Consider the following 22,634-nt stretch of genomic DNA (forward strand, 5'->3'; position numbering starts at 1 on the left):
GAAGGTAAGTCCAGATTTTGAACAAAACTAGGATGAGAAGCCCGGATTTTGAACAAAATCGGGAAGATAAGACCAGGATTTGAACACAACCAGGAGGAGAAGCCCAGAATTAGAAGAAAAACATGAAAATAAACCCAAAATATGAAGAAAAACGTGAATATAAGCCTGGATTTCCAATAAAACTGTGAAAAGAAAACCAGATTTCGAACAAAACTGGGATGGAAAGCCCAGATTTTGAAGAAAACTGGGACGGAAAGCCCAGAATTTGAATAAAACCGTGAAGACAAGCCAAGAACTTGAAAAAAAAAAAAAAAACATGAAAATAAACCCGGATTTCAAACAAAATTGGGATGGAAAGCCCAGAATTTGAATGAAACCACAAAAATAAATTCAGATTTCACACAAAACCGTGAAGATAAGCCCAGAACTTGAATGAAACTGTAAAATAAATCTGGATTTCGAGCAAAACTGGGATGGAAAGCCCAAATTTTGAACAAAACTGTGGCGATAAGCCTGGATTTCAAACAAAACCGTGAAGATAAGCACAGAACTTGAACAAAACCGTAAAATAAACCCGGCTTTCAAACAAAACCACAAAGATAAGCCTGGAATTTCAACAAAACCATGAAAATAAACCTGGATTTTCAACCAAACCGTGAAGGTAAGCCCAGAACTCGAACGCAACCGTAAACTAAACCCAAATTTTGACCAAAACGAGGACGAAACGCCCAGGTTTTGGCCACGTGGAGCTGGCGTCAGTCCGCTTTTTTCCCCAGTCTCTGGAAGACGCTGACGGCGCCGGCGTCGTCCATGCGGGCGCTGAGGGCGTCGCTGCTGCTGCTCACCTTGGCGCTGCCCCAAGTCCTCTTGATGGTCACCCGAAATTCGGGCTGGTTTTTGCTCCGGCTGCTGCTGACGCTGCTGTCCTGAGCTTCCAGGCTGCTTTGGGGGGGCTGCGTTTTGCCCCCGGCGCGGCGCCGGGGGGGTTCCGAGGTTTGGGCTTTGGCTTTGATGATTTTCCCCGTTTCGGGGGCGTCCTTGGGGGGTTTCTTGAGGACGCCGGCGTAGGGCAGGACGGAGCCTTCGTCGTCGTCGCTCTCCGCGTTCTTGCCGCCGGCTGGAGTGTCGCCCAGCCTGCTGAACACCCCTGTGGGCTGGGGGGGGAACAAGGGGGGCGTAAGAACAAAGTTTGGGTCCCCCCGCCCCCATTTTGGGTGCTGGCTTTGCCTTCACCCTGTTTGTGCAATAATGAAGGAATCCCCCCACGCGTTTTGGGGTGAAAATCACCAAAAAACAGCCAGTAAAATAAAATTCTCTATTTTTTTCCAGCTTCCAGAGCACCAAAAAACCCTACTGCATCCCAAATTGAAGGGTGAAAATTGAGGCATAGGAAGAGAATCATCATTTTGGTGGTCGGGCTCCACGATCCTGAAGGTTTTTCCAACCTAAATTCTACGACACCCGGGACCACCGAAGAATCCCCCAAATTTCCTCCAGTGCATTTCCAGTTTGGGCTTTTTCCTCAAGGTTTTCCCCCAAAACGCATCCCCGCTGCGCTCACCTTGCCAGCTGCCGTGTCTGCTTTTGTTTCAGCTCCCAGGCGGTCGAAAACCGATGTCCTCTGCAGACCTGGTGGGGTTTTTTTGAGGGAGAAAACACAGTTTTAAGAATTTTAGGGGGGAAAGTGGAAGAGGATGGGGAGGCACCGCCAGTGCACGTGAAAACACCGCAGAAATCCCATTAAATAAATGCTTCGAGAGTGGTTTCTGCTCCTCCTGGTGCCTGTTTTCCCTTTTTTAATTTATAAATGTGGTTTTTAGAGAAATAAAAGCCAACTTTATGGGTCACAGCAACTCGTTGTCTTTATAAAAATCACGTAATTGAGACGAGATTTTTTAATAGCTTGGGATCGCCGCGGAACGGAGGACACGGGGCTCATCCCCCGGGTTTTTGGGGCCCCAAAACGTCCCCGTGGTGGTACCGAGAGGCTGTGGGGTCGCTACCTTTGGCCGCCTGCTGCTCCAGGATCTTCTTGGTGCGCGGCGTGGTGCCCTTGGGCATGGTGATCACGTATTTGCCCTCCATCTCCGCCGTCACGCGGCGCCGCTTGGCTTGCACCGGCGCGGGGCTCCCGGTTTCCGCCTCACGCAGACCTCAGGAGGGGGGAAAAACCAGGGAGAAGCTCAGACCGGTGGCTAAAACAGCAAGAATTGACCCCAAAAGAGCAGCTGGGGGGGAAAAACCACCTCCTAAACCCCCACGGATTTTGGGAGAGGTGTGATTTGGGGCAAAAAGTCCCCCGGGGAGGCCGTGCGAGCGCTCCCTCTGTACTCAACACTCTTCCTCCCCACCCATGCTCTTCCTCCCTGCCCACCCTCTTCTTCCTCGCCCGTGCTCTTCCTCCCTACCCGCGCTCTTCGCCGCCAGCTTGTTGGAGACGGTGACGGAGATTTTGGAGGTGTCGGGCCGGCGGGTGGGGGTGGCGGGCGGCGAGTCCCGGCTCAGGCTGTTGGCGATCATGCGGGAGGCGGCTGGAAACAGAACCGGGGGGGCCACCGTGAATTAAAGCTCCCTAAAACGACTTTTTTTTTCTTAAAAAACAAGGATTTTCGGGGTTGTTGAGCCCGCACTCACCGCTGCTGGCATTGCGGCGCAGCTCCGCCGGCGCGCTCGGGGGGCTCAGCGCCTCGGTGGCCGCTTTGCACATCTCCTGCGGGGCGTGAGCTCCATCAGCACCCCTAAAATCCCCCCCCAACCCACCCTTCCCGGGCCAAAAACCAGTTCGTCCCAGTCCCAAACTGGTCAGGGAGGCTCGTACCTGCCTGTAAACGACTTTGGCGTGCTTGAGGATGGCGATGATGTCCCCCACGATGGTGATGCCCAGCTCGTTCATGATCTCCTTGTTGAGGTCCAGCAGCATGTTCTTCTGGATCCTGCGGGGACATCGGGAAGGAATCCGCTCCCAATGGGGCTGGAGGTTTGGGATAATCCCTCTCCTCCCTAATTACAAGCTTAATTAAACCCCAGCGAGCCTAATTAAGCCCAGGATTAATCCAGCAGGAGCTACGACGCGACACGGCGGTGCCAATAACGAAGCTCAGCCCAGATTAATTAAAAAAAAATAATGAAACGAAAGGAAAATTGGATGGATTGTTGGGTTCTGCTCCTCCTTGCACAATTTTGGGTCAAAAAGAAGAGTTTAGAGGCACAGAAGGTAAGAAAAACAAAGTTTGGCCCAGATTAATTATCAAAATGAGCAGAAAATGAGGCAGGCTGCTGGGTTTTGCTCTTCCTCGCCCAGTTTTGGGTCAAAAAGAGGAGTTTAGAGGCGTGGGAGAGAACAAAAACAAAGCTCGGCCCAGATTAATTAATAAAATGAGCAGAAAATGGGATAAAATGCTGGGTTTTGCTCTTCCTTGTGCATTTTCAGGTAAAAAACGATGGATTTGGGGGCTCTCCCCACCTGTTATCCACGAACATCACGGCGTAGTTGACGGCGGGGCCGGGGGGGATCCCCGCTTCCTTGAAGAACTGGATCCACTCCGACGTCGCTGCCAGCAGGACAAAAAGTTCCAAAAAAGAACAAAAACGAGTCAAATTAGTAAAATTCACAATTTATTCTCTGCGTCCACCCCCCTGCAGATCCCGTAGGGTTTTTTGTTTTTTTTTTTGGGGTGGTTTTGCAGGGTTTTGGAGCTCCCCAGCCCTTGTTTTTTTAGGGTTTTAGGACACTCACCCATTGTCACTGACACCATCACCGGGCCCCCCTCCCCCTGCCCAGGGGGGGGCACAGCGCCTGGGGCTCAGCCCTCGCCGCCTGCCTGGAATAGGGCAAGGGGGGGTGAAACACCCCCCAACACACCCCCAGACCCCAAATACCTCCCTCTAAACCCCTTTCTGCCCCCCCCCCCGGCCCCCATACCCCCCTCCAACCCCCCCTTGCCCCACAACTCCCACCCCCCAGACCCTCTTCTGTCCCCCAATGCCCCCCAGCCCCCAAAATATCCCCATCCAACCCCCCCAGCCTTCCAAATAACCCCCTCCAAACCCCCCTCTACACCCCCCCAACCTCAATACCCCCCCAGACTCCCTTCTACTCCTCTAGCCCCCCAAATCCTCTACTCAAAACCCCCCTTCTGCCTCCTGCAGACCCCAAATCCCCCCCAAAACCCCCTAAATCCCCCCCAGACCCCCAAATACCCCCTCCAAACCCCCCTTCTAACCCCCCCAGGTCCCCAAATACCCCCCCAGCCCCTCCTGCCCAACAGCTCCAAGCCCTCCAGGCCCCCAAATACCCCCCTTAGCCCCCATCTGCCCCCCCAGGCCTCTTCTGCCCCCCCCCAAGGCCCCCTCAGGCCCCCAATGCCCCCCTCCGACCCCCCCCCAGCCCCCCTTCTGCCCCTCCCAGGCCCCCAAATACCCCCCCAAGCCTCCTTCTGCCCCCCCAAAACCCCCCCAGGCCCCAAATGCCCCGCTTCGACCACCCCCCAGCCCCACTTCTGCCCCTCCCAGGCCCCCAAATACCCCCCTCAGCCCCCTTCTGCCCCCCCAACCCCACCCCAGGCCCCCTTCTGCCCCTCCCAGGCCTCCTTCTGCCCACCCCCGGACCCCAAATACCCCCCTCAGCCCCTCCTGCCCCACAGTTCCACCCCCCCAGACCCTTTTTTGCCCCCCAAAACCCCTCCAGACCCCCCCGGCCCCCCCCTCACCTCCCGGCCCCCGCCGCGCCCCATCCCGCCGGCTCCAGGCCCGTACCGGAAGTAGCCACCACCGAGATGCCGGAAGCAGCCAAGAGCGCCGCTCTAACCCCACGCACGCGCCGTGGCCGCTCTAGGCAGCGGCGGCCCCGTTGGGAGCAAAGGGCGCGGCGACCATAGAGACGACCGCTGGAGGACCCGGGGCCTCCCGCCCCCCCCCCCCCGGGACCTCCGGTACGGGGTGGGGGGGGGAACCGGGCCCCGGCCCTAAATAAGGCCCTAAATAGGATCCTGGCCCTAAAACAGTGCCTGATCCTAAACCTGCCCCCCTAGGCGTGCCCTAAATCGTGTCCCGGCCCCAAATCTGCCCAAATTTTGTCCTGGATTTTGGGGTTTTTTAGTCCTGGCCCCAAATGTGGCCCCGGTCCTAAATAACGCCCTGGTCCTGGCCCTGAACCCAGTTCTGGACCTAAATCCACTTCTGACCCTAAACCCAATTCCTAAACCCAGTTGTGGTCCCTAAACCCCCTAAATTCAGATCCTAAACCCAGATCCTAAACCCTTAAACCCAGTTCCTAAATCCGTAAACCCAGTTCCTAAACCCAGTTCTTACCCTAAGCCCAGTTCCTAAACCCCTAAACCCAGTTCCTAAACCGAGTTCTTACCTAAACCCAGTTCCTAAACCCCTAAACCCACTTGCTAAACCCCTAAATCCACATCCTAAACCCAATTCCTCAACCCAGATCCTAAACCCAATTCCTAAACCCTAAACCCAGTTCCTAAACCCAGTTCTGACCCTAAGCCCAGTTCCTAAACCCCTAAACCCGACCCTAAACGTGGCTCTGGCCCTAAATGTGCCCCAAACGCTGTCCTAATCCTAGCCCTAAACGTGTCTTGGCCCTAAACTGGGCTCCGACCCCAAAAAGGGCCCCGCAGGTGGCCCTAAATGTGTTCCTAACCCTTAACGTGCCTGAAATTGAGTCCTAATCCCAGACATGGCCCTAAATAGGTCCCTGGTCCTGAACGTACCCGAAACCTTGTCGTAATCCTGGCCCTAAGCGTGCCCCTGAACCTGGTCCTGATCCTAAACATGCCCCAAGTGTTGTAGGAAGCCTGGTCCTGGCTTTAATGCCTGCCCTAAACACGTTCCTGGCCCTTAACATGCCCTAAACATTGTCCTAATCTTTGCTCTGCCCCTAAATCTGTCCTTTGCCCTAAACATCCCTCAAATATTGTCCTAATCCTGTCCCTAAACATGTTCCTGATCCCAAACCCCTCTCCGACCCTAAATTACGGCTGGGAAAGGGCCAAACCCCAAATAAACCCAACTCACCCCCACCCACGGCCCCATCCCAACCCCGCTGCCGTCCCCGGGCGGGGTTTTGGGGAACCCTAAAAGCCCCCAGACAGGGTTTTGGGGAACCCTAAAAGCCCTGTTTTGGGGCGGGAGGGAAATAGGGGCATGGCCAGGCACGGCCGAGTTCCCCTCCCCGTCCCCGGGGCACGTGAGCGCGTCAGCCCCGTGAGTCAGCGCGGGGCTCGCTGTGGGGTGGCCCCAAAACCACTGAAATCCCGATCTGGTTTTCTTTTCCCACAGCCTCGGCCCCCGGAGACCCGCGACAATGAAGCCTTATGGGGTCTACGAGCAGGTACGGCGCTGGCGGCACCCCCAAAACCCCAAATTGGGGGGTCCCGAAGCTCCCTGCCCCTTGCTAGCACCCCAAAACCCCAAATAGGGGTGTCTCTGAGCTCCCAGCCCCCTCCTAGCACCCCAAAAATCCCAAATTGGGGTGTCCCAAACCTCCCTGCCCCCTGCTAGCACCCCAAAAATCCCAAATTGGGGCATCCTGAAGCTCCCTGCCCCCTCCTAGCACCCCAAAATCTCAAATTGGGGTGTCCCGAAGCTCCCTGCCCCTTGCTAGCACCCCAAAAATCCCAAACTGGGGCATTCTGAAGCTCCCTGCCCCCTGCTAGCACCCCAGAATCCCAAATTGGGGCGTCCTGAAGCTCTCTGCCCCCTCCTAGCACCCCAAAATCCCCAATTGGGGTGTCCCAAACCTCCCTTCCCCCTCCTAGCACCCCAAAAATCCCCAATTGCGGTGTCCTGAAGCTCCCTGCCCCATGCCAGCACCCCAAAATCAGCTTCATGACCATTTTTTTGGGGGGATTCACCCTAAAAAATACCTGCTTTGGGGTCTCCCCCAAATCCTCTCCGCCCCCCCTCGCAGCTGGAGCCTCCCGAGGAGCCGCCGGCGCAACCCGGCCGATTCTCACCCAAGGTAAAACCCCCACGCCGAAAAAAAAAAAAAAAACAAAAACAAAAAAACGGGCCGAAAACCCCTTTTTTTGGGGCTGGCTTCCCCTTTCTCACCCCCGGCTCGTCCTCTCCGCAGCCCGCCCTGCTGGCCGCCGTCCTCGTCACCCTCCTCTTCCTCTTCTTCATCCACTTCTTCCACCTCTGCTCCAGCTCGGCGCTTCGACGCCGCGCCGAGCCCTGCGCCGACCCGTGCCGGTGCGTGCGGCCTCCCCGAGCTCCCCTTGGTGTTTTTTTTTCCCAAATCTCCTTTTTTTCACCTTTTTTTTTAGGATCGTTCTGGTTGAGAGCATCCCCGAGGGAATGAGCTACGGCGGACCCGGGAACCCTTCCACTTTCGACGCGTGGTTGAACCTCGTCGGCGGCGCCCGGCGCAGCCTCGACGTCGCCGCCTTCTACTGGACCATGACCAACGAGGACACGCACACCCAGGAGCCTTCGGCCTCGCAGGTCAGCGGGGCGAGGATGAGGAGGCCGAGCTCACGCTTGGTGTGGTGAGCAGGGCTGGATGCCCCCCCTGCCGTGAATTATCGCGATAAACCACCGGGGTGGGAGCCGGATCGCTTTTTGCCGTGGGTTATCGCGATAAACCACTGGTGGGGAGCCGGATCCCCTGCTGCTGGATCCCTGACTGCTGTGAGTTATCGCGATAAACCACCAGCGGGGAGCCATATCCTTTGTTGCTGTGAATTATCGCGATAAACCACACTGATAAACCACACCAGATCCCCCTCTGCCATGAATTACCGCGATAAACCACCAACGGGGAGACAGATCTCTTGTTGCCATGAATTATCATGATAAACCACACTGATTGGGAGCCAGATCCCCCTCTGCCATGAATTATCGCGATAAACCACCAACGGGGAGACAGATCCCTTGCTGCTGTGAATTATCACGATAAACCACCAGTGTGGGAGCTGGATCCCTTACTACTGTGAATTATCGCGATAAACCACACTGATGGGGAACCAGATCCCTTACTGCCATGAATTATCGCGATAAACCACACTGATGGGGAGCCAGAACCCCTGCTGCCATGAATTATCGCGATAAACTGCCGGTGAGGAGCCAGATCCTTTGTTGCTGTGAATTATCGCGATAAACCACACTGATGGGGAGCCAGATCCCTTGTTGCCATGAATTATCGCGATACACCACCAGAAGGGAGCCAGATCCCTTGTTGCTGCCATGAATTATCACGATAAACCACCGTCGAAGGAGCCGGCTCGCGCCCGTCGCAGCTCACTGCGCGCGTCCGCTCAAGCGTTGGGTGTTTTTTATTTATTTATTTTTTTTTTTTTTTGCGTTTTCCGGTGGTTTTTGACCACTTCTCTCTTTTTTTCTCCCCCGCCCCCGTCTCCGAGCAGGGCGAGCAGATCCTGGAGGAGCTCCTCAAGCTGCCGGCCCGCGGCGTCTCCGTCCGGGTGGCCGTCAACACCCCGACCTCCAAATTCCCCCAGAGCGACCTGCGGGCGCTCGAGCTCAGCGGTGAGCCAACCCCCCAAAAACCGGGACGGCCTCGACGGGGTTGGGGGGCGACCCCGAGGGAGACCCCAACCCCGTTCCCTTCGCCCCCTTTCCCCCCAACTTGTAGGCGCCGCGGTGCGGACGGTCGACATGCCCCGGCTCACCCGGGGGGTGCTGCACACCAAATTTTGGATCGTGGACGGCGCCCACCTCTACATCGGCAGCGCCAACATGGACTGGCGCTCCCTCACCCAGGTGAGCCCCAATTTTAATGCAAAATTTCACAATTTCAACGCTCCCAACCACGCTCCTCTCCCCCCAAAACACAACCAGGCATCGCCACGGGGCCGGGACCCTCTGACTACAACCCGTCGCGTCTCGCAGGGGGACAAACGCCCCCCAAAATCCCCCTCGCCGCTGAGGGGAGGGGGTCGTTGGCTCGTTGGCGCAGGTGAAGGAGTTGGGAGCGGCCGTCTACAACTGCAGCTGCTTGGCGCGGGACCTGGGCAAGGTTTTTGAAGCCTACTGGGTGCTGGGTTTGCCCAACGCCTCCATCCCCGCGCCGTGGCCGGCGACGTTCTCCACCTCCTTCAACATGGAGACGCCGTTGGAGCTCAACCTCAACGACACGCCGGCCGCCGTCTACTTCTCGGTGCGGGCCGGGGCGGGTGGGTTTTTGATTTTTTGGGGGGGTCTTCGGCGTGCTGATGCCCCCTCCTCGCTCCGCAGAGCGCCCCGCCGGCCCTCTGCGCCCCGGGGCGCACCGAGGACCTCCGCGCCCTGCTCGGCGTCATCGACGCCGCCGAGGACTTCGTGCACGTGGCGGTGATGAGCTACTTACCCACCATGGAGTTCTCCTACCCCAAGAGGTGCGTGAGGCCCCGAAACACCCGAGCGCGTTGGTTAGGCTCACAAATAACGCTTTTTTTTTCCCCAAAAAAGATTTTGGCCGGCCATCGATAACCGGCTCCGGAAGGCGGTCTTCGAGCGGCGGGTGAAGGTTCGCCTCCTGGTGGGCTGCTGGCCCCACTCCAAGGCGGAGATGTTCCCCTTCCTCAAATCCCTGGCCGCCGTCGGCGACAACCGGACCCGTTACAGCGTGGAGGTGGTGGGTACCGGGCGGGGGGACGCCGCGACCCCCTGGCGTGTCCCCCCCTACCCCGTCCCGGTGACGTTTTCCACCCCGGCCCCGTAGAGGCTCTTCATGGTGCCGTCGAGCGAGGCGCAAGCCCGGATCCCCTACGCCCGGGTCAACCACAACAAGTACATGGTGACGGAGAAGGCGGCCTACATCGGTGAGCCCCTCGGCGGTGCCGGCGCCGAAAAACGGTGGCGGTGCTGGTGGGGTCGGCTCTTGGGGTGCCCTGGTCCCCTTCCTCTTTTCCTGCTCCTCTTCCTCATCCTCTGGCCCCCTTCCTCTTCCCCTGTTCCTCATCCTCTGCCCTTGGTCCCTTTCCCCTGCTCCTCTTCCTCTGTCCCCTTCCTCTTCCCCTGGCCCCTTTCTCTTTTCCTGCTCCCCTTCCTCTCCCCCTGCTCCCCTTCCCCATTTCCCCTTCCTCTTCCCCATTTCCCCTTCCTCTTCCCTGCTCCCCTTCCTCATTCTCTGGTCCCTTCCTCTTCCTCTGCCCCCTTCCTCTCCCCCTGCTCCTCTTCCTCTTCCCCTCGTCCCTTCCTCTTCCCCATTTCCCCTTCCTCATCCTCTGGCCCCCTTCCTTTACCCCGGTCCCTCTTCCCCTGTCCCCTTCCTCTTCCCCTGCTCCTCTTCCTCATCCCCTGGCCCCCTTCCTCTTGTCCCCTTCCTCTCCCCCGGCCCCTTCCTCTTCCCCTTTTTCTCTTCCTCTTCCCCTGCTCCTCTTCCTCTCCCCCTGCTCCCCTTCCCCATCCCCATTTCCCCTTCCCCATCCCCATTCCCCCTTCCCCATCACCATTTCCCCTTCCCCATCCCCAATTCCCCCTTCCCCATCCCCAATTTCCCCTTCCCCATCCCCAATTTCCCCTTCCTCTTCCCCATTTCCCCATCCCCAATTTCCCCTTCCCCATCCCCATTCCCCCTTCTTCTTCCCCATTCCCCCTTCCCCATCCCCATTCCCCCTTCCCCATCCCCATTTCCCCTTCCTCACCCCAATTTCCCCTTCCTCACCCCCATTTCTCCCCGCAGGGACCTCCAACTGGTCCGGGGACTACTTCGTGCAGACGGCGGGCTCGGCGCTGGTGGTGCAGCAGCCGGGGGGCGGCGCGGGGGCCACGGTGCCGGAGCAGCTGCGGGCGGTGTTCGAGCGGGACTGGAGCTCCCAGTACAGCGCCGACATCGGCGACGCCGCGCGCTGGGAGCGGCTCTGCGGGTCCCGCTAGGCGAGGAGGGGCTCCGGGTGGGGTTTTTTTTGGGGGGGAAAAATACTTTTTTTGGAGATTTTTGTTGAGATTAAAGGTGGGTGATGTACTGTCAGGTGGTGTGTGTGTGCTTTGGGATGCTCCGAGTGGTGTGCCAGTCCTGGGGCACCCCATAATCCCGGGACACCCCATAATCCTGGGACACCCCACGGTCCTGGGGCACCCCATAATCCTGGGACACCCCATGATCCCGGGACACCCCATAATCCTGGGACACTCCGCGGTCCTGGGACATCCCACAATCCTGGGACACCCCATGATCCCGGGACACCCCACAGTCCTGGGACACCCCATGATCCAGGGACACCCCATAATCCTGGGACACTCCGCGATCCTGGGACATCCCATAATCCTGGGACACCCCCTAATCCCAGGACATCCCACAATCATGGGACACCCCATAATCCCAGCACACCCCATAATCCTGGGACACCCCACGGTCCTGGGACACCGCACAATCCTGAGACACCCCATAATCCCAGGTCACCCCATAATCCCGGGACATCCCGCAATCCCAGGACATCCCACAATCCTGGGACACCCTGCAGTCCTGGGACACCCCATGATCCCGGGACACCCCATAATCCTGGGACACTCTGCGATCCTGGGACACCCCATAATCCCAGGTCACCCCATAATCCCGGGACATCCCGCAATCCCAGGACATCCCACAATCCTGGGACACCCCATGATCCAGGGACACCCCATAATCCTGGGACACCCAAAAAGCAGGGACCCCGAAAGCCATGATGTGGGGGTGATGGGGACTATAGGGTTATAGGATATAGGGTTATAGGGTTATTGGGGACAGGGGGATGTGGGGATGTTGGGATGGGGGATATCGGGATATGGGAACAGGGGGATGTAGGGATATGAGTGTATTGGGATATAGGGATACAGGGTTATTGGGGATGGGGGATATCGGGATATGGGGGTATTGGGATATGGGGGTATTGGGATATAGGGTTATTGGGATATGGGGACAGGGGGATATTGGGAGTTTTGGGACATTGGGGGACATGGGAATATTTAGGGACATTGGGGGGGCGATATGGGGTCGGTGCCTGGCCGGACGAGGTGACAGGCAGCTCATCCTGTCCCCTTGTCCCTCTTTGTCCCCTTTTGTCCCCAACTAACCCCAGCAGTGGGCCCCACAAACCCCCCTCGCTCTTTTAACACCCCCCTCGCCCTTTTAACACGCATCCACCCGCCCCTAACACGTGACCGGAAGCGGAAGCCGCTCCGAAGGCGGGACGAGGCGGAGCCTTCAGCGGACGCCCGGCGGTTGCGCTGCGGGGGGGGGGGCCCGGGGCGGCCCCGCCATGGTGAGGGGGGGGCGGGGGGGGGGTCCTGAGGGGTCCTTGGGGGGTCTGGGACAGGCCTGGGGGGGGTCCAAAGGGGTTGGGGGGGGTCTGAGGTTGGGTTTTGGGGTCTGGGGGGGGCCAGAGGGGATCTGGGGGGCTCTGGGCTGGGCCTCAGGGCCTGGGGCAGGGTTTTGGGGTCTGGGGGGGGGCAGAGGGGGCCTGGGGGGGGTCCAAAGGGGCCTGGGGGGGTCCAAAGGGGTCTTGGGGGGGTCCAGAAGGGGCCTGGGGGGGTCCAGAAGGGGCCGGGGGGGGGTCTTTGGGGTCTAGGGGGGGTCTGGGACAGGCCTGGGGGGGCTTTGGGGTCTGGGGGGGGTCCAGAAAGGGCCTGGGGGGAGCCGGGAGAGGCCGGGGGAGGTTTGGGGTTCGGTTTTGGGGCCTGGGGGGGTCCAGAAGGGGCCTGGGAGGGATTTTGGGGTCTGGAGGGGGGGGCTTTGGGGTCTGGGGGGGTCCAGAAGGAGCTTGGGGGGCTCCGTTTGGGTCTGGGGGGCCTCTGGGGCTCAGCTTTTGGGTCTGGGGGAGCCCCTTTTGGCTCTGGGGGGGCCCCTTTTGGGTCTGGGGGTGCTCTGGGGCTCAGCTTTGGGGTCTGGGGGGGGTCCATTTAGGATCTGGGGGGGCTCCAGCCTGTGCAGGGGGGGCTCTGGATCAGGCCTTGCAACCTGGGAGGAGGATTCCCTAGGCCTGGGGGGGGGGGGGGGGCTCCGTCCCCATTTATCCCTTTTTTTTAATTAATTTTTATTTATTTTTTTTTTTTTTTTGCCCCCCCCCCCCCCAGGCGGCGGCGCTGGACCTGAGGTCGAAGGAGGAGAAGGACGCGGAGCTGGACAAGCGCATCGAGGCCCTGCGCAAGAAGAACGAGGCCCTCATCCGGCGCTACCAGGTCCGGCCCCCCCCCCCCCAAAAACCCGAGACCCCCCCCCCAAATCCGCCCCCCACTCCCCAACCCCCCCCCAGCCCTTTAATCCCACCGGATTAACGCCACGAGGCCGCTTAATCCGGGATTAAGCCTTATTAACGCGTCCTTGGCGCCCCTATAAAACCTTTTAGGGGCTTCACGGCTTGGGGGGTGCTTTATTTTGGGGTGGGGGGGCTGCTGATGGACCCCCCCACCCTTTTTTGGCCCCCCCCAGGAGATTGAGGAGGACCGGAGGCGAGCGGAGCAGGAGGGGGTGGCGGTGACGGCGCCGCGGCACCGGCGACCCCCCGAGCCTGAGAGGCGCAAGGAGGGGGGGCTTGGGGTGAGGGGGGGGTCCGGGGGGGGGGTCCGGGAGGGATTTGGGGGGGTTTTGAGGAGAATATGGAGGGTTTGGGGGCTTTGGGGGGGGTCCTGAGGGGTTTGGGGTGGTCCTGAGGGGTTTGGGGGGGAATATGGAAGTTTTTTTTGGGGGGGGGGGGCTGAGGGGATTTGGGGGGGGGTCTGAGAAGTTTTTTGGGGGGATTATGGAGAGTGGGGGGGGGTTGGGGGGTTCTGAGTGGGTTTGGGGGGGAATATGGAAGATTTGGGGGGGGTCTGTGGGGTTTGGGGGGAGTCCTGGGGGGATTTGGGGGGGGTCTTGGGGTGAGTGGGGGTTTGGGGGGGTCCTATTTTTTTGGGGGGGGGATTTGGGGGCGGTTTTGGGGGGCTTTTGGGGGTCATTTATGGGGCCAGACAACATGGAAGGCTCTTTTATTTTTGGGGGGGGACACTTTTGGGGTACGGGGGGGCATTTTGGGGCACTGTCTCCCCCTCACCCTTTTCCCCCCCCCATAGGAGAAGCCCGGCCGGACCGAGCGGAAGCCCCCCGCCGCCCCCAGACCCCCCCGCGGCTCCACCCCCCGCCCCCCTGGCCGCCCCCCCCGGGGGGAGCCCCCCCCGGCCCCGAGGGAGCGCGGTGCCCGCGGGCGGCGCTCGGGGGGCCGGGGCGGGGGGGGGGCTCTTGGGGGGTCGGGGGGCGACGCCGGCCCCGACCGCAAATCCCAGGTGGGTTCGAGGGGTTTTTTGGGGTGGGGGGGTGGGGGCTTAAAGGGTTTGGGACCCCCCCCCCCACTAAATTCTTCCCCCCCCCCCCTCTTTTAAGGAATGGGAGGAGCGGCGGCGGCAAAACATCGAGAGAATGAACGAGGAGATGGAGAAAATCGCCGAGTATGAGCGCAACCAGCGGGTGAGGGGGGGTCCCTGTCGCGATATGGCTCCCTCCTGTCGCGATAGGGCTCTTCCGGTCACGATGGGGCCCCCCGTGGTTATGACAAGGCCCTTCGGGTTGTGACAGGACCTCCCTTTATCACGACATGGTCCTCTCCCATCGTGATAAACCTACTCCTGTCGCGACAGGACCCCCCTTGTTCGCAATACAGCCCCCTCCCATCACAATACGGCCCCCTCCCTTTGCGATATGGCATCTCCTGTCATGATACGGACCCCTCTATCACGACACAGCCCACTCCCATTGTGATAAACCTACTCCTGTTGCGACAGGGCCCCCCTTGTTCGCAGTACGGCCCCCTCGCTTTGCAATAAGTCCCCTCCTGTCATGATACGGCCCCCTCTATCACGATACAGCTCCCTCCAGTCGCGATATGCCCCCTTCTATCACGACACTGCCCCCTCCTGTCACAATAATCCCACTCCCATCGCAACAAGACCCCCCTTGTTCGCGATACAGCCCCCTCCCTTTACAACAACTCCCCTCCAGTCGCGATATGCCCCCCTCTATCGCGACACAGCCCCTTCCTGTCGCGATAACCCCCTTATTTCCCCCCCCAAGGACGGGCTGCAGGACCGCAACCCCGTGCGCAGCTTCCTGGACGACCCCCGGCGCCGCGGCCCCGCTCAGGACGAGCGCCACGGGGGCAGCCGCCGGCACGGCCGCAACTGGGGGGGCACCGACTTCGAGGGGGTCCGGGCCGGCTTGGAACAGCGCGTGAGTCCCCCACGAGGCTTTACAGAACCCAAAAAAAGCCAAATTTGGGGTTTTTAAGGTTTTTTTGGGGTCTGGTTTTAGGGTCGTCGCCGCGCCGCCCCCACCATGACCGGCCGCGAGCGCGCCGAGTACGCCCGCTGGAAGCAGGAGCGCGACGAGATCGACCGCCAGCGCCTCGCCCGCCACCGCCAGCCCACCGGGCAGTGGCGCCGCGAGTGGGACGCCGACAAGACCGACGGCATGTGGGTGCCCCCCCCCGACCCCAAAACCCCCCTAAATCCCCCCAATTTACCCCCCACCCCCCCTATTTTACCCCTCGCCCCAATTTCTCCCCCCCCTGCAGGTTCAACGACGCGCCCGACGCCGAGCACGGTGCGATATCACCTCGATTTACTTAGATTTTTGGGGTGCCCCCCCCTTTTTTCTTAAAGGGGGGGGGGCTCTAAGCGAGGCTCGCCCCCCCCCAGAACCCCAAAAGCGCCCCCCCAAGCCCCCCACTTTCGGCGAGTTCCTGCCCGCGCCGCGCAGGAAACGGCAGAGCCACGGGCGCAACCCCGGCACCAAACCCTACAGGTGAGCTCGGGGGGGTTCCCCCCCCCCTTTTTATTGCCCCCCCCTCAAATTTCTGCCCCCCCGGGGCTCTGATATCGCCCCCCCACCCCCAAATTTTGCCCCCCCCCCCCCCAAGCATGCACGACGACCGCTGGGAGGAGGAGAAGGAGCCGGCGGCGCAGCCCGGCGGTGCCGATGGGAAGGGGGCGCAGGAGGTGAGGCTGAGACCCCCCCCCAAAAAAAAAAGCCCCCCCCCATTTTATGGGGGTCTCCCCCCCGTAGAAAGATGCCCCCGGTTGGTGTGCTCCCCCTCCCCCTGATAAATCTGGCCCTGTTTTTTTTTGGGGGGGCCACACATCTACCCCCAAAGCTCCCCCCCTTTTAGGGACCCCCCCCAAAAGCTCTCCCCTTCTGGGGACCCCCCCCCCAAAAGCTCTCCCTTTTTGGGGACCCCCCCCCAAAACTCCCCCAAAAGCTGCCCCCTTTTTAGGGCCCCCCCAAAAGCTGCCCCTTTTTAGGGCCCCCCCCAAAAGCTCTCCCCTTTTAGGGACCCCCCCCCAAAGCTGCCCCCCTTTTAGGGACCCCCCCAAAAAACTGCCCCCTTTTTGAGCCCCCCCCCCCCGAAAAAAAAAAAAGCTTCCTCCATTTTTTGAGACGCCTCCCCCTGTTTTTCAAACCCCAATTTTTGGGACCCCCCCCCCCCTTTCCTCTCTGTCCCCCCCCCCAGCTTGAAGCAGCTCCCGGCGGGACCCCCCCGCAGCCCCCCCCCGGCCCCGAGGAGGACGAGGACGAGGATGAGTGGGAGGACGTCAGCGAGGAGGAAGAGGACGATGAGGAAGAGGAGGAAGAGGAGGAAGACGACGAAGGCAGCAGCCCCCCCTCCCCCGCCGAGGCCGCCCCCCCCCTCCTCAGTGCGTCCGCCCCCCACCCGCCCCCCCCAGGCTTGGCGGGGGGGGGCTGCCCCCCCCTCAGCCCCCTGTTCCCCCCCGAAAGCCCCCGACCCGTCCGCGACTGGGGCGAGGAGATGGACCTGGCCTCCCCCCCCCCCCGGCGGCCTGAAGGGTGCCCCCCCCGCGGCCCCCCCCCCGGCACAACCTGCAGGTAAAATTTGAGGCGGGGGGGTCACAAATTAAATGCGTGTGTGTCCCCCCCCCCCTTCTTCAGCACACACTGATTTGTGGGATTTTTTTTTTTTTTTTTTTGGGGGGGGAACCTCCTAATTTGTGCCCCCCCCCCCCCCCCTTCACATTTAGGGCTGAGCCCCACGGAGCAGCTGGGCCCCCCCGGGGGGCTTCCAGCGCCCCCCCAGGACGCCCCCCAGCACCCGACACAAGGTGGGAACAGCGATAATATTTTGGGGGGGGGGGGGACACGCAAACACCACAACGCCACCTCCCAAAATTTAACGGGGGGGCTCTAACCACCCCCTATTTATTTTTTATTTTTTTTTTAATTTTTATTTTTTTTATCCCCCCCCCCCTTACAGAAACTCTACAGCAGGACCCCGAGGGCCCCCCCCCCGGCACGGTGGAGATCACCGACTTCCAGCGGGTGCGTTTCCGTAAGCGCTCGCCCCCCCCCGCCGCCAGCTGACCGCCCCCCCGGCCGTCCTCCTGCATGCCGCCTCTTTCTTTTTCTTTGGGGGGGGGTCTTCTGGCTTTATTTTTCGCCGGGGGGGGGGGCTTGCTGTATGGCTGTCTGTCTCTCTGTCTGTCCCACATTAAAATTTTTGCCTCCCCCCACACAGCCCTGAGGTCGCCGCCGCAGCTCCTGTTTCCCGTCGTGTCCCCCCCCACAACAAAATTTTTATTTGGGGGGGGGGGGCTCCCCTAAATGTTGTCCCCCCCCAATATTTTTTTTTTTGGGGGGGCTCCCCAAAATCTGGTGCCTGGTTTTAGGGTCCTCGTGTTCCTTTTGAGGTCCCTGCTCCCCCCCCCCACACACACTTCAAGGCCATGGAGATGGGGGAGGGAGCAGGTGATGTTCCACCCCCCCCCCCCCCCCCAAAATTGCCCCATTTTGGTGTTTTTTTTTTTTGGGGGGGGGGTATTTGTAAAATAAATCTCAAAAACGCCGCTGCGCCTGGTCCCTGGTGCTGGGTCCCCCCCCCACAATGAAATTAGGGGGGTCCTGGACCCCGTGGGGGGGTCCGTGTCCATCGAGGAGGAGGAGAAATGAGAAGATTTTGGGGTGAAATGAGAAGATTTGGGGTGAAATGAGAAGATTTGGGGTGAAATGAGAAGATTTTGGGGTCCTGGGGAGATTTGGGGCTGAAATGAGAAGATTGGAGGGCCTGGGGGGTGCATTTGGGGGTGAAATGAGAAGATTTGGAATCCTGGGAGTGGATTTGGGGTGAAATGAGAAGGTTTGGGGGCTCTGGGGGTGGATTTGGGGGTGAACTGAGAAGATTCGGGGTCTCGGGTGGAGATTTGGGGGTGAAATTAAAAGATTTGTGTCCCCAAGGGGAGGTTTGGGGTGGGGGGTGAAATGAGATTTTGGAACCCTCGAGGGAATTTGGGGGTGAAACTAGGAGATTTGGGGCTTGGGATGGGGTGAGATGAGGAGGGCTAGGGCTCTGGATGAGATTTTGGGGTGAAAGGAGGAGAATTGGGGTCTGGGGGGCTGCTCGGGGAGGGCAGCGGCTGGGCGCAGTGCCCCGCGGCGATGGGACGCGGACGGGACCAGGATGCTCAGGGCACCACCTTGGATTTCCCCCCCCCCCAAAAAAATATAAAATAAATAAAAATAATAAAAAAACCCACAGAATTTGGGGTTTCACCACCCCCATTTCCTCCCATTTCGGGTCGCCACCCCACCCAGCCCTGGTGGCCCCGCCACCGCTTCCTCTTCACCGCCGGCATAAAACCGCGCTGCCCCGCGGCCCCCATCCTTCGTCCTCAGCGCCGGGAGAGCGGCCGCAGCCCGCGGGGACCAGGTGAGCCCCCAAAATCCCCACCCTGACCCCGGTGGGCTCCAAGGTTTCCCCCTGGGTGGGCTCCGACCCCCTCCGTGCGCGCCGGGGGGCTCCCGGTGGAGCCCCTTGGTCGCGTTGCGATGCTCGGAGGCACCAAAATTCATCTCCGTGGGGTCCAAATCCCCTCCCTATGGGCACTAAATCCCCTATAGGCACCAAATCCCCTATAAGCACCCAATCCCCTATAAGCACCCAATCCGTGGTTGCGTTGTGCTCAACCCAACTCTTCCCCATGATCTCCTCTTCCACATCGCGCCCTCCTCCTCGCCCTGGGGTCCCATCCCCGGCTCCGAGATCCCAAAACCCTCCCCACCCCGTTATCCCCCCCCCCCCCCCGGGGAAGGTGCCCCGGTGTTTCCTCACCCGGCCGCTTGCATAAGGCAGGAGGAAGGAGAAGGGCTCGCCAAGGAAGTGGGGAAATCGCGAGTTCCTTGGTGACGGCGAGGGCGGAGGTGGATGGCGAGCGGGAGGAGGCTCTTGTGCAACGCCGGCTCCTTGGGGGGCCGCTGGCCCCGTGGAAGAGCGGCTCTGTAGGGTCAGACGGAGAAAGGCGGCTCTGTAGGGTTGGAAGGGGAAGGGCGTCTCCGTAGGGTTGGATGGGGAAGGGCATCTCTGTAGGGTTGGATTGAGGAGAACGTCTCTGTAGGGTTGGGTGGGGAAGGGCATCTCTGTAGGGTTGGATTGAGGAGAACGTCTCTGTAGGGTTGGGTGGGGAAGGGCGTCTCCATAGGGTTGGAAGGGGGAGGACAGCTCTATAGGATTGGAAGGGGAAGGGTATTTCTATAGGGTTGGATGGGGAAGGGCGTCTCTGTAGGGTTGGATGGGGAAGGGCGTCTCTGTAGGGTTGGATGGGGGAGGACATCTCTATAGGATTGGAAGGGGAAGGGTATTTCTATAGGGTTGGGTTGAGGATAACGTCTCTGTAGGGTTGGATCGAGGAGGACATCTCTGTAGGGTTGGGTGGGGAAGGGCAGTTCTGTAGGGTTGGAAGGGCATCTTTGTAGGATTGGAAGGGGAAGGGCGTCTCTGTAGGGTTGGGTTGAGGAGGACATTTCCATAGGGTTGGAGGGGGAAGGGCAGCTCCATAGGGTTGGAAGGGGAAGGGCATCTTTGTAGGGTTGGGTGGGGAAGGGCGTCTCTGTAGGGTTGGACTGGGGAGGAGATCTCTGTAGAGTTGGGTTGGGAAGGGCAGCTCCATAGGATTGGAAGGGGAAGGGCATCTTTGTAGGGTTGGATGGGGGAGGACAGCTCTGTAGGATTGGAAGGGGAAGGGTATTTCTGTAGGGTTGGAAGGGCATCTTTGTAGGGTTGGATGGGGAAGGGCATTTCCATAGGGTTGGATGGGGGAGGACATTTCCATAGGATTGGAAAGGGAAGGGCATCTCTGTAGGGTTGGATTGGGGAGGAGATCTCTGTAGGGTTGGGTGGGGAAGGGCAGCTCCATAGGATTGGAAGGGGAGGGGCATCTTTGTAGGGTTGGAAGGGCGTCTCTGTAGGGTTGGATTGAGGACGTCTCCGTAGGGTTGGAAGGGGAAGGGCAGCCCCGTAAGGATTGGAGGGGAAGGGCATCTCCATAGGGTTGGGAGGGGAAGGGCAGCTCCTGGGTCCTCCCCGCATGGGTGGAGAGGTCCCTTGGTTGGAAGAGGGCGTGAAGATGAGGGGTTGGGGTTGGGTTGGGTTGGGTTGGATTGGGTTGGACGCAACCTTCGGAGATCTCCCAGCCCCTTCCACGATCCTCCACCAGATCGCGCTCCCCATCTGACCCAAACCTCTCCTTTTTCAGCCTAAAACCTAACCCCTTGACCAGTGCAGCCTTCTCCACGAGCCCCTTTCGATATCGAGGGCCACCACGAGGTGTCCCCGCGCCCTGCTCGTGGCGGGGACGCGTCCTACGGGGTTGACCCCCGAGGGCGAAATCCTTTTCCCACCGCCACCTCCCCTCTCGCCCCGCTAACGGGGTTTGCTCCTAGGTGCACGATGGACTTCCAGAGCTACAACTACTCCAACTACTCCGGCATGGAGGACTACAGCTTCGAAGATTTCGGCGACTACGAGGTCCCCGCCAGCCACCGCGCCGTCCTGGCGCTCTACACCATCATCTTCCTCCTGGGCGTGCTGGGCAACGCCGCCGTCATCTGGGTGAGCGGCTTCGAGCTGCGGCGCACGGTCAACGGCGTCTGGTTCCTCAACCTGGCGGTGGCCGACCTCCTCTGCTGCTTGGCCTTGCCCTTCCTGGCCCTCCCGCTGGCCCAGGACCACCACTGGCCCTTGGGGGGCTTCGCCTGCAAGCTCCTGCCCTCCCTCACCATCCTCAACATGTTCGCCAGCGTCTTGCTCCTGATGGCCATCAGCGCCGACCGCTGCGCCCTGGTGATGCGGCCGGTCTGGTGCCAAAACCACCGGACCCTGGCGGTGGCCCGGGGGGCTTGCGTGGCCGCGTGGGTGCTGGCCTTCCTCCTCACCCTCCCCTCCTTCATCTTCCGCGATGCACGGCGGGACCCCATCTCCGACAAGACGACGTGCGTCTTGGAATACGCCGCGGTCGGGCGGCACCAGCGCCTCACCGAGCTCCTCATCGCCGTCTCCCGCTTCATCTTCGGCTTCCTCGTGCCCTTCGTGGTCATCTCCGTCTGCTACGGGCTGCTGCTGGCCCGCGTCCACAGCAAGCGCTTCACCCGCTCCAAGAAGGCCACCAGGCTCGTCCTGGTGGTCATCGTCAGCTTCTTCGCCTGCTGGCTGCCCTTCCACGTGGTGGGGCTCATCCTGGCCTCCGCCCCGTCCTACAGCGCCTTGTTCAAGAGCGCGGTGGCCGTGGACCCGGTGGCCACCGGGGTGGCCTACATCAACAGCTGCATCAACCCCGTCATCTACGTGGTGATGGGCCAGGACTTCAAGGACAAGTGCCAGCGCTCCTGGCGCGCCGTGCTGCGCGGCGTGATGAGCGAGGACCTCTCCGGCAGCACCCTGGGCGACAGCCGCGTCAAGACCAAGTCCACCGCGGACGACCAGAGCGTCAGCACCAACGTCTGACCTCCTGCCTGAGGCCGCCGCCTTCTCCTCTTCTCTTTTTGGGGAGGGGTCTGGATGGGACCCGAATCTACGAGGGGATGCGTTCGTCGTCCTCTATCCTTTTTTTTTCCAGAATGGGGAAGCTGGAGGGTCAAAGTAACCGACGTCTTGGCCTCGTGGACCTCCTTGGAGGCTCTCCGGAGGCCACCACGCTCCAGCCTCCTGGAGCTGCCTCCTCCTCCGAGCCTGGACCCTGTGCCCCACTCCCGGCCCCATAAAAACCACCTGAAGCCCTCCCCGCCCCACGTCCCCGTGGGGCAGCGAGCTCTGAGGTGAGGCTGAGCCTCCCCCCGTTGGGCAAAATCCACCCCAAAGCGCCGGGGCGCGGCGTGCCCCACCAAAAAGGGGTCACCCCCCACTTCGCCCCGGCCACCTCAGCCCCGTGCCTTCGCCGTAGCCGCGTCCGACGTCGCCAATAAATCACCGAGCCGCTGTGGGTTGCGTGTCCTCGAGGTGTTCCTTGGGTCGCTCTCCTTGGGGTTGCTTTTTGGGGTTCTTCTTGGGGTTCTTCTTCAAGGGGTTGTCCATGGGTTGTTCTTTGAGCTGCTTTTTGGGGTTCCTGGGATTCTCTGGGGGTTGATCCTTGGGGTTCTCCTTGGGGTTCTCCTTGGGGTTGCTTCTTGAGCTGCGATTTGGGGTTCTCCATGGGGTTGTTCCTTGAGCTGCTTTTTGGGGTTCTTGGGATTCTCCAGGGGTTGCCCTTTGGGGTTGCTCCTTGGGGTTCTCCTTGGGGTTGCCCCTTGAGGTTGCTCCTTGAGCTGCTCTTTGGGGTTCTCCAGGGATTTCTCCTTGAGCTGCTCGTTGGGGTTTCCCCCCCGGGGAGGGCGATGCAGCCCTGGGGCTCCTCCACCCCATCAGAGCTCCTCCACCCCTGGATGACTCAGGGCACGTGTGGGTGCGGCGGGG

The 22,634-nt window shown here is 60.4% G+C and overlaps 4 protein-coding genes across 6 annotated transcripts; 3 read left to right on the forward strand and 1 right to left on the reverse strand.

Moving 5' to 3' along the window:
* Positions 1-428: 428 nt before the first annotated feature.
* Positions 429-4,754, reverse strand: CUNH19orf47 (chromosome unknown C19orf47 homolog). The gene is made up of 9 exons (XM_032207163.1): positions 4,710-4,754; positions 3,737-3,821; positions 3,464-3,551; positions 2,819-2,933; positions 2,635-2,710; positions 2,409-2,531; positions 2,004-2,153; positions 1,562-1,629; positions 429-1,154 (listed from the first exon to the last, which is right to left on the reverse strand). Exons 2-9 carry the CDS (start codon positions 3,753-3,755, stop codon positions 756-758), a joined length of 1,038 nt encoding a protein of 345 aa, XP_032063054.1. The 5' UTR covers positions 3,756-3,821; positions 4,710-4,754; the 3' UTR covers positions 429-755.
* Positions 4,755-4,839: 85 nt separating this feature from the next.
* On the forward strand, positions 4,840-10,862 carry PLD3 (phospholipase D family member 3). The gene is made up of 12 exons (XM_032207151.1): positions 4,840-4,931; positions 6,295-6,346; positions 6,926-6,976; positions 7,091-7,209; positions 7,284-7,461; positions 8,382-8,502; positions 8,609-8,736; positions 8,933-9,133; positions 9,211-9,350; positions 9,424-9,589; positions 9,677-9,776; positions 10,640-10,862. Exons 2-12 carry the CDS (start codon positions 6,320-6,322, stop codon positions 10,831-10,833), a joined length of 1,425 nt encoding a protein of 474 aa, XP_032063042.1. The 5' UTR covers positions 4,840-4,931; positions 6,295-6,319; the 3' UTR covers positions 10,834-10,862.
* Positions 10,863-12,125: 1,263 nt separating this feature from the next.
* On the forward strand, positions 12,126-16,544 carry CCDC9 (coiled-coil domain containing 9; the record flags this gene model as incomplete). The annotated part of the gene is made up of 11 exons (XM_032207159.1): positions 12,126-12,197; positions 13,009-13,113; positions 13,364-13,471; positions 13,984-14,193; positions 14,291-14,374; positions 14,978-15,133; positions 15,215-15,375; positions 15,477-15,505; positions 15,601-15,706; positions 15,822-15,900; positions 16,413-16,544. Coding segments are annotated over exons 1-11 (1,173 nt in total), but the record flags the coding sequence as incomplete, so codon positions are not given.
* A 225-nt stretch (positions 16,545-16,769) lies between these two features.
* On the forward strand, positions 16,770-22,148 carry LOC116501551 (C5a anaphylatoxin chemotactic receptor 1-like). 3 transcript variants are annotated; one of them, XM_032207154.1, is made up of 5 exons: positions 16,776-16,786; positions 16,939-17,019; positions 17,172-17,236; positions 18,506-18,620; positions 20,630-22,148. In XM_032207154.1, the coding sequence occupies exon 5, from the start codon at positions 20,637-20,639 to the stop codon at positions 21,687-21,689; it is 1,053 nt and encodes a 350-aa protein (XP_032063045.1). In that variant the 5' UTR covers positions 16,776-16,786; positions 16,939-17,019; positions 17,172-17,236; positions 18,506-18,620; positions 20,630-20,636; the 3' UTR covers positions 21,690-22,148. The 3 variants fall into 3 exon arrangements, 2 of the variants coding, with proteins under 2 accessions (XP_032063045.1, XP_032063044.1); XR_004254452.1 differs by lacking the exons at positions 18,506-18,620; positions 20,630-22,148 and adding an exon at positions 17,433-17,656 and having other exon boundaries at positions 16,770-16,786; XM_032207153.1 differs by lacking the exons at positions 16,776-16,786; positions 16,939-17,019; positions 17,172-17,236 and having other exon boundaries at positions 18,075-18,620.
* The last annotated feature ends 486 nt before the right edge of the window (positions 22,149-22,634 follow it).

This window comes from Aythya fuligula, unplaced genomic scaffold (assembly GCF_009819795.1).
Source record: "Aythya fuligula isolate bAytFul2 unplaced genomic scaffold, bAytFul2.pri scaffold_31_arrow_ctg1_3, whole genome shotgun sequence".
NCBI lineage: Eukaryota > Metazoa > Chordata > Aves > Anseriformes > Anatidae > Aythya > Aythya fuligula.

Coding starts and splice junctions, on each gene's coding strand:
- LOC116501551 (XM_032207153.1), top strand. CDS start 18,265: ATGAGATTTTGGGGTGAAAGGAGGAGAATTGGGGTCTGGGGGGCTGCT. Junction 18,621..20,629: donor CCGCAGCCCGCGGGGACCAG/GTGAGCCCCCAA, acceptor GTTTGCTCCTAG/GTGCACGATGGACTTCCAGA.
- CUNH19orf47 (XM_032207163.1), bottom strand. Junction 2,934..3,463: donor GTGATGTTCGTGGATAACAG/GTGGGGAGAGCC, acceptor ATGTCCCCGCAG/GATCCAGAAGAACATGCTGC. Junction 2,711..2,818: donor CCAAAGTCGTTTACAGGCAG/GTACGAGCCTCC, acceptor CACGCCCCGCAG/GAGATGTGCAAAGCGGCCAC.
- PLD3 (XM_032207151.1), top strand. CDS start 6,320: ATGAAGCCTTATGGGGTCTACGAGCAG. Junction 6,347..6,925: donor CTTATGGGGTCTACGAGCAG/GTACGGCGCTGG, acceptor CCCCCCTCGCAG/CTGGAGCCTCCCGAGGAGCC. Junction 9,134..9,210: donor CGGCCGCCGTCTACTTCTCG/GTGCGGGCCGGG, acceptor CTCGCTCCGCAG/AGCGCCCCGCCGGCCCTCTG.